Below are 9,174 nucleotides of genomic sequence, written 5' to 3'. Positions count from 1 at the left end.
TGTATTCTGTCGAAACTGCCAGACGCGGATCGCGATTTCGATCTTTTTGGATCTCATCAGCGCGTCGCAGACAGCTCCGACAGAACACAGACCAACTTTTACCTGCTGTCTTAACAGCGCGTTTTAGAAAATACCACAAATGGCGCGGTAAACGCCATCTGTAGTACGATGCTACATTTTAGGATTGAAATGGAAATGACCTTGTTGGAGCATACGTAATCCTAAAATGTAGCACCGTACTACAGATGGCGTTTACCGCGCCATTTGTGGTATTTTCCAGCCTGATCAAGATATTTAATCCAGCTTTTTATAATAGTATTTGTAGATATATTTAAAGTTCAAAGAAAAATTAATTTATTAAGACATTATTTACACTTTCGGATTGACGTCACGATTTTTTGAGTCTTTGCAACAGCAAACAGTCTTGACCGGCATTTGTTCCCATAAATGCACAGGTCCGGGCTTCTTGTCTTGCATTAGATATGCTGGAGACCGTGCTTACAAACGACGTCCTAACTTAGACTATTTGTATGAAGATCCAGTCAAAAACGACATTCAACTGCTGAGCTACTACATCAAAAAGTTCAAAAGCGAAAAGGCTCAAAGAGGAGAAGAAGATAAAGGTACTTATTCACCATGTGAAAACTAAAACAATCGAACGACTTACCAATATCGATCGCATCAATGCATCAGTAACATTCCGTCATATCATTTTTTTTTTGCCATTTCATTTGTCTCTCACGAAAGTTCTAAATGGTCAGAGAGATCGGAGGCATCTGTATACAGGGCCATTATTAAAACTATTTTTCTTGAACCATTCACATCGTAATTTTATTTTTTATAGTTTTGATTACGATTATAAATTTTTAATGCAATGTTTTAAGTGCTATTATTAGGAATAAAACCTGTCTAAAGCAAAATAGCCTTATGTGTTACGTGTACAGGTTTCTGTAATGTCTAATACTTCCCTAGTACTTTTATACAGTATGTTTAAATCAAAGCACTAAATGTTTCTAGGCTTTTTCCTTTCCCTAGGCGAAACGTCGGACTTCGTTTAGTAATAAATAAAATTATTTATCCCTTATCGTGTTCTGATTTAAACATCTTCAGAAAATTAAAGGAAGATTTGGATATCATTAATACAGTATGTTCAAAATATTTCTAACTCAAAGTTTTTTTAAATTAAGCATACAAAAAACAGTTTCTTCTAAAAATATTCTTCATGTATCTATCAATGGTTTAGGAATCAGAGGTAGGAAGATACTTTGATAATGGTTGTGGAAGAATTACATTGTTAGAAGCATCTTTTTGATGTATAATTAACTTGCGATAACTGACTTCTTTAGATTGATTGGAAATAGATGAATATTTAGTTTAGCAGGGATATGAAGTATTAAAATCACGGGAATGAATACTACTTTTTTAATGATTAATGAATGAAAGATAATTACTAAGTAATACATTATTTACCATTGACTTAACTTATCATTTACCTGTCTAATTTCATTTATTTTAGACTTTTTTTATTATCTACACCATAAATATTAAAATAAATAATAAATTTTAACATTCGTTGGACTAACAAATGTTATTATGTGCACTATCTTGCTTGAACATTTTCTTTCATGTTTCTAACACGAGTGTTCTGATACAATGATTTTTCCTTCCAGCATCTGAGAAACTAAACGAAGAAGAGCAGACTCCAAAAATTACTGAAATTGTTGAATAATGCTTCCACTTTTCTCATTCTTCAAGCAATTTACCTCTTTATATCAACCCCTGCCCTGCCCTACCCCTCAACCAAAACTATTTGCCGAATTCGTCACTGCCTAATAATATACATAAATATTTAGAAATGTACATGTGCGTTGTTGTTTATAAAAATGGAGTTTTTCTTATTGCGAATTGTTATACAAGAGAAGATACGTTTTGTTGTTTAATTGAAGCACTTTTATATATCAATTCCAAATATTGTTGTTGCTGCTGATAATTCATATTGTGATAATGTTGTCATTTTAATGCACTACTCAATTCGAAAGGCGCTAAAGTTTCGAAAGTTTTGAATTAATAAATTTTATTTTCTTAGCAGTTTGTTTCATTAATATTGAACTTACTTTATTGTCTAATGAATAATCTGTTTTAATAAATAAATAATTAACGATAGAATTGGAAAATAATAATCAATAAATAAAACAGTTGTTTTTGAAATATTTTGAAAACGCAGAGCGGGTATCAGGCAGGTCTTCTACGGTCTTTCCTATCCGTCTGGCATGTTTTAAGTGATAATAATTTTTTGTTTTTTTCTTGTGGATGGATTTTTTTGGAAAAAGTATTTTTTTAACATAACATAAAAGGAAATATGTATAAACAACTATCCTTAAATAAAAGATATAAACAGCCGGCTGGCAAAGGGATATGGCAAATCCACAAACATAAAGACGTAAGTTGTTTAAGAGTTTAGCTCTTTTAATTACCTAAAATAATACTAAAAAGTAAACGATAAAAAGATACGGCAATAAACAAAACTCTTACTAACAGCCGTGACTAATACTGCATTTACTTTGCATTATTGGAAGAACAAGGGTATTTAATAAAAAGGATATTGGAATTGGAACTTTGCGTGTGGAATTACATGGAACCAAACTGCATAGAAACGTTTAAAAAACCTAAAACGCACTTCTACATGAAATAATTTAGTAACTAAACCAAGGGACTTCCCACAACACTCAAGTTTTGTCTCGAAAAGTGTTGTGGCATTTAGGGTAAGTCCTCTTGGTTTAATTATTTATTAATGCTATATGAAACACTTTGAAACTCAATAGTGGTTAATATGAAATATTAATGTGATAATTCGTCTTTAATTGTTTTAAGTTAATGACGAAAAATTCGTGGTTGTTGCTGTTCAGGATTCAGTTTTTTTGAATGTTTTTATGTGGAATTTTGAGATTTAAATAAATAAACAATTTGAAAATAATACGTAGGTGTTAAAATATAGTAGCTCAATTCTTCCAATAAATGAGAATGACAATGTTACAGTTTTATAAATAAATCGTTACGGTACCGTTTTAGCAAATCTTTGCCTTTTTCGTTACAGCGCCCTTGAACCCTAACCGTCCTTCCAGGATATTTTCCGGTTCCAAGAGATCGTCAGAGCAACAAAAAGAACTCGACAAACTACGTGCAGAGCGTGCTGAGCGAATCTCCAAAATTCGAGAAATCGATGACACGTCTGTTGAAGACAAAGCTTCCAAATTACGCAAAGAACAAGAAGAAATCAGGTTAGCTGAAGAAAAGTGAGTCCATTTATCATACCATTGCGTATTTAAAAAAATCTACATAGTACATACACTACGGTAGGTAAAAAAATTAATCCAAACTAATTCAGAATAAGAAATAAGTACGAAGGTCGTCACTCAATAAGTAAAGAGACAAATGGTTATGACTCAAAAACAGTTTATTGAATTTTTACGAAATTCGGCCTATTTTTCAAAATAATTACTGCAACTTCATGCACTTATCTTATCTTTCTTGTAAAAGCTTTCTAAATCCTTTGACAAAGAAATCTTTTGATTAGATCCGTAGCCACTTTTACACCGCTTCCCTAACTTTCTCGTTTTTGGCAAATCTTTTTTCACTTAAGGCGTCTTTAAGTGGTACAAACAAGTAAAAATTAGACGGGGCAAGGTCTGGACTATGCAGGATGAAGTAAGACCTCCAAACCTTGAATTTACCACGGTTCAGCTAGGTTGTGTGAGGGTAGGCGATGTTGAGCTAAAAAATGACTTCTTTCGCTTGCTGACATCGTTTGCTTTTGATAACTGGTTGAGTTTGTGTTCCAACTGGCTGTTGAAAGCCCCTTGATCTTTAAAAAGATAGCAGTAAACTTGACCCTGTGAATCGCAAAAGATACTCTGTCTTCTAGTTCCAAGATCATACAGATCGATCCAGACCTTGTCGCCACTCATTATTCTTCCAAAAAGTGCAACTCTTTGAATCAAACATCTCTGTTTTAAGTCTTGATCCTTTATGAGTAGAGAAGAACAAATTTTGCGGTACCAGGTTTAAGTTTCTAAGCGGACAATAGTCTCCTGGGGTAAACACAGAGGGTGAAAAATTTTTTTAGATTGATTTTAGGATCATTACCTACAAGTTCTGCAAAGTAGCACTATTTTCAATAGCGTTTTAAATGAAATCTGCATTACTGACTAAATAATTATACATGGTGTAAATGTACATTTGTATGTACATAAACTCATGCATCATCACACATATACATATGTGAACTGATAAAAAAATCAAATTTTTAACTGAAATCCCTTTTAAAGAGCACTTGCCGAAGAGCAAGCGAGAGAAGCTGCCCAAAGGAAAAGGGAAGAAGAAGAATCAAGAAGAGAAGCCGATGCAGCGAAAGAAGCCGAATTAGCTGCCGAAAAGCAGAAGAAGTCTAAAGAGGAAAAGAAACGAAAGGTATTTTCTGTAGAATGACGTCGACAAATAAAAAAATTAATAAAAACATTTAATTCCAGGCTGAAGAGGAAGAACGTAAACGAAGAGAAGCAGAAGAAGAGAAAGCCCGCATTGAAGAAGAACGACGACAAGCGGAAGCTAAAGCCGAAGAAGAACGACAACATTTGCTGAGATTGGAAGAAATTGCTAAACAAGCTGAAGAAGAACGGGAAAGGGAACTTGCACGCCAAGCTGAAGAATTGGCTGAATTGGCCAGGCAGGAAGCCGAACTTGCGGAATTAGCAAAACAAGAAGCAGAACTTGCCGAGCTCGCACGACAAGAGGCTGAGTTAGCTGAACTAGCCAAGCAGGAAGCTGAATTAGCGGAACTTGCCAAACAAGAAGCCGAATTAGCCGAACAGGAAGAAAGGGCGCATAAAGAAGCCGAAGCAGCTGAAGAAGAGAAAAGACGGCTAGCAGAAGCCGAAGAAGCTGCAAAACGAGAAGAAGAAGAAAGGTAAAAATGAAACAGTTTTTATTGTTTTGTTGTAATCAAGTTTAATACTACGTTTGATCTTTAGAATTGCCGAAGAATTGGCCAGACAAGAAGCAGAACTTGCAGAACTTGAAAAGCAAGAACAGGAACTAGCCGAACTTGCTCGTCAAGAAGCTGAACTCGCCGAAAAAATAAAAGAAGAGGCAGAGATGGCAAAGACAGAAGCTGATATTGCCGATCTGGAGGCACAAGAAGCTGCCAAGCAAGCCGAATTGGAAAGACAATTGGCCGAGTTGGAGAAGTTGGAAGCTGAAGCGAAACAGCTGGAGGAGGATTTACCACCAGCTAGGGATGACGCGGAACAGGTGTGTTATATTATCGTGGTTTATAATTGTCATAGCCGTTACAATATACAAACAGTTGGTCTAATACAAAAAAGGATAATGCTCAACTGGTTGACTGATTGTATACTTTAGAAATTAGTAAATTGTAGGTATACTTCGTTTAGTTTCTGTAGCGATATGACCTTCAGTTTAACCGGCGCAAAGTAGAAAAGAACAGCACTAGGCCAGAAAAAGAAGGAGACAACTCTCGGCCAAACTCTTAACCGGTGAGGAGCGTATAATCCGTACAGTACTGCACGGAAAAATTGACCATTTTATCCACCACAATTGCATTGCTCAAATGTGCTGTTATTGGTACCAATTACTACTGAAAATATCAACGAGATGTTTATTTATATTTGAAGACATATTAAAGACTTTAAAGCTTGTTTTCGACTCGCACTACTATTCATGATTGAACAAAAATTTTGGCATGTACTGTATGAAAAAGTATGTTTAATGCTAGAGAAAGTAAATGAAGTACAGTAAATCCTTGTAGCAAATCGTATTATCATTTGTTTAGGAGGTTGAGGCTGCGGATGAACCAGTTGCCGAAGCTGATGATCCACCAGCAAACGACTATCCTGCTGACGAAAGGTCACAGACTCCGGTGGAAGTCGAAGATTTGGAAGCGGACAATGCACCGGAAGAAACCGTCGAAGAAGAATACGCATAGTTTAAGTTCCATTGTTGTTTTTGTTTAAATGACTTGATAGGAGGTATCGGAAAAATCGGAATAGAACAGGAGTACCAACTCAATCGTTGCAATGTCTAATTGGTAAGTGGAATTATTATTGAAGGTAAGTAACTAGAAACAAAGAGTAATTTTTGTTGTGTGAGTGTTTGTCGTCGATATTAATAAGGTAAGTACGTATTTGAATTTTTATTATTTATTAAAATGTTACATATATAAGTAGATACCTTGTTGAATGCTTCACATATTTATATATATCTAAAAGTATTAGTTTTGTATTGATCTTTCATTTTATTAATATAAAAAAAATTTTTTCTCTTTTCTGATACCTCCAATTCATTTGGATATAGTTTTAAGAATCGCCCAAGCACTGTCTACTTTTATTATAATGTTAAGAAAGTCTTGTAAACATCATGATCACATTGATTTCGAATTGTAAACAAATAGAATGAATGCGTTAACAAAAAGAAAACTTTAGGACTGTTATAAAAACACTTGTATTGATTTTTTCTTATAATAGTTAAATTGCTTCTTTCTAGTACAACAATTTTTTAAAAGTGCATTTATTTTTTTTGCATTTCTTTTTTATTGTAATAATATTGTTTGCAACTTTTAGATTTGTTGTCTCGTTTTATGCTGTTATTTATTGTTATCCAATTTTTATATTTTTAACTAAGGTTATTTAATAAAATATATTACAAATTTTATTAAAAGCACTAATTTTCAAACAATGTTGTTGTTTTTGGAACAAAAACCATCTCATTACGACATAATGCCACTTCCTTTGGAAACTGAGTGTTTCCTACTAGAATTAAATTTTGTCAACTTATTAAAATGTGTGTCGTCCATTTGGTATCACTTAAGACCACATATTAAGTATGACTGTATGACTGTGTGACCAGTCGTTCTGCACTCTTTTTTGATAAACGTAGAATTTTCTTTTAGTCTCTTGTAAAAAAATCGTTATCAGAATAGACGTAAAACGGAATCGTAAAAGATAAGTGGTTTAGTTACTAATTAAACGTTTGCTAAGATAACGTAGTTAAAGTTAATGCTATTTGTAATTAGGATTTTAAAAGACAAAAGAAAAGAACATAAAAAGCTACTTCGGAAAAGTACGTCAACCTTTTCGGTGAATGGTCCGCTGAAAAAAAATTCTTTCATTTGAGATAAATAAGACGGCAGTTTCAATAATAATAATGATTTACTTTTATACTTTATACATAGAACTAAAGAAGGGTCGCTGTCCTCTACCCTAAAAGGAAACGTAAAATTGGTTGTAAGTACAAATCTTCTAATTTTATAGGTACGAAGAAAAATACTGTTATGTATATATATTAATGTAAATCTAGATCCAAAGGATCTTCTGTAAACATATTCAAAGCCCTTCATTCTGAAATTTGCTATATGTATGTATACCTTTGGAGGCACAGAACAACCCATTTGTTATCAAGGATCTTATACCTATTATTGTTAACAACCAATACCTAATGAAGGAATTGCTTGAGCATTTATCTGGCATGTGTCGCAGTATTATGTCATCTTCTTGTGCCCTAATTCCTTAATCATGTCCACGTAATAAGAATTAATGATTACGTAAATTGATTATTACGTTTGTTGTGGACTAATGCTCGTGTCTAAGTATACATACAAACATACGTTTATATACGTATGTATAAGGAGGTTATGACGTCCGTCTGTTGGACTCGGCGAGCTTTCAGGACCTTCACGAGAACATAAGGTCAAGCACACAGGCCTGACTTGGCTCTCTTCCACCTATCTATAGACAGGCATGTATTTCATTCATTTATTTAATAAGGGAAGGCGGCAATGCACAAGCGTTAATTATTCACCGTTTTTATTGTTTTGTTGTAACCAAGTTTAATACTACGTTTGATACTTAGAATTGCCGAAGAATTGGCCAGACAAGAAGCAGAACTTGCAGAACTTGAAAAGCAAGAACAGGAACTAGCCGAACTTGCTCGCCAAGAAGCTGAACTCGCCGAAAAAATAAAAGAAGAGGCAGAGATGGCAAAGACCGAAGCTGATATTGCCGATCTGGAGGCACAAGAAGCTGCCAAGCAAGCCGAANGTATTTCAGTGGGATAGATGGACAGTAAATAACAACTTGATTAACTTATAATTTACGTTGAGTTTCTATAGAATAACAACAACAGTTGATAAGCATCGGTATATAATTAAGGTATAAGGTAATATTAAGCAAATAAGTAATTCACTCCAGTCCACCCACTAAGAATTACAACGGCTAATTATTGAAACCGTTTTGTTTAGCGTCTTTAAAAGTTTATTCGTTTATCGATTTGGGAAATACGTAAATAACACCTACACGGGTTAGCAACTGTTAGAGAAGGGTGAAATAATATCTATTTCTAATTGTGTAGCTACAGTAGGAGTATGACATTTACATAATGGGGTCGCACATGTACCTACGAAACATGTAAAGGTGTTGAATTATTTCAACTGATTATTATGAATACAGGGTGTACTGTCGTAATGAAGTGAATTTTATATATTATTTTTATTTAACCAATAGTGTAATAATAATCTAAGCCTACGTTATTAGGTAATTGGGGAACTATCACAGGGTGAGTGAAGAAGGTAAGACGTCTCGCCACCCTGCATCTTTGTGATTTCGAATTCAACTTGCGGCTCTCGACTTTTCTTCTTCATCATAAAAACACAGCAGGTGTTAGCTTACAGTTTTAAATAAACAATTCGGACAAACCAACTTTATACCAATTACCTAAATATGAATTTTGGGATACTATGTAACAGTATCAAGGAGATACAGAGTCAGTAAAAGCAGAGGAAGCAAAAGCTTCAATAGTACAACTGAATAACTCCAGATAGAGAAGTAAGCGATATTTGCTTTTAATTGTGGATTCATTGGTTTTTGATGTGACACAATATAATTGAAGATATTAAAATGTCATACTGAATCCACTGCATGATCAGGGAATCAAGAATTAATGGCAAATTTAATTTTTTTATCTCACTACAACTCGTATTAGTCAATATTGGGACATCACTGGTTCAGTTCCTTCTGCCAAGTTCTTTTGTGGTTATATCGGATTATTTTGGACAAATACTGTAGCAGTTATATTTCTGCCTCCATTTCGGTCGTATCATCCGTT

General features: G+C 34.1%; 1 protein-coding gene across 9 annotated transcripts in view; it reads left to right on the top strand.

Annotated features, from left to right (window-relative positions):
* Window positions 1-6,084, top strand: part of LOC108742115 (protein anoxia up-regulated) — a 33,290-nt gene extending 27,206 nt beyond the window's left edge. For 5 of the 9 annotated variants that reach the window (XM_018477169.2, XM_018477167.2, XM_018477168.2 and 2 more), the window contains 6 exons: window positions 456-623; window positions 3,095-3,293; window positions 4,326-4,467; window positions 4,527-4,963; window positions 5,028-5,307; window positions 5,849-6,084. In XM_018477169.2, coding sequence (XP_018332671.1) covers window positions 456-623; window positions 3,095-3,293; window positions 4,326-4,467; window positions 4,527-4,963; window positions 5,028-5,307; window positions 5,849-6,001 — 1,379 coding nt within the window. In that variant the 3' untranslated portion in view covers window positions 6,002-6,084. Of the gene's footprint in view, window positions 1-455; window positions 624-1,670; window positions 2,086-3,094; window positions 3,294-4,325; window positions 4,468-4,526; window positions 4,964-5,027; window positions 5,308-5,848 lie in introns of those variants that run through there. The other 4 variants (XM_018477163.2, XM_018477162.2, XM_018477165.2 and 1 more) reach the window with 4 other exon arrangements.
* Window positions 6,085-9,174: the final 3,090 nt, after the last annotated feature.

The sequence above is a fragment of the Agrilus planipennis genome, unplaced genomic scaffold (genome assembly GCF_000699045.2).
Source record: "Agrilus planipennis isolate EAB-ADULT unplaced genomic scaffold, Apla_2.0 scaffold337, whole genome shotgun sequence".
Classification (NCBI taxonomy): domain Eukaryota; kingdom Metazoa; phylum Arthropoda; class Insecta; order Coleoptera; family Buprestidae; genus Agrilus; species Agrilus planipennis.
This window is presented reverse-complemented; position numbering and strand designations above follow the sequence as displayed.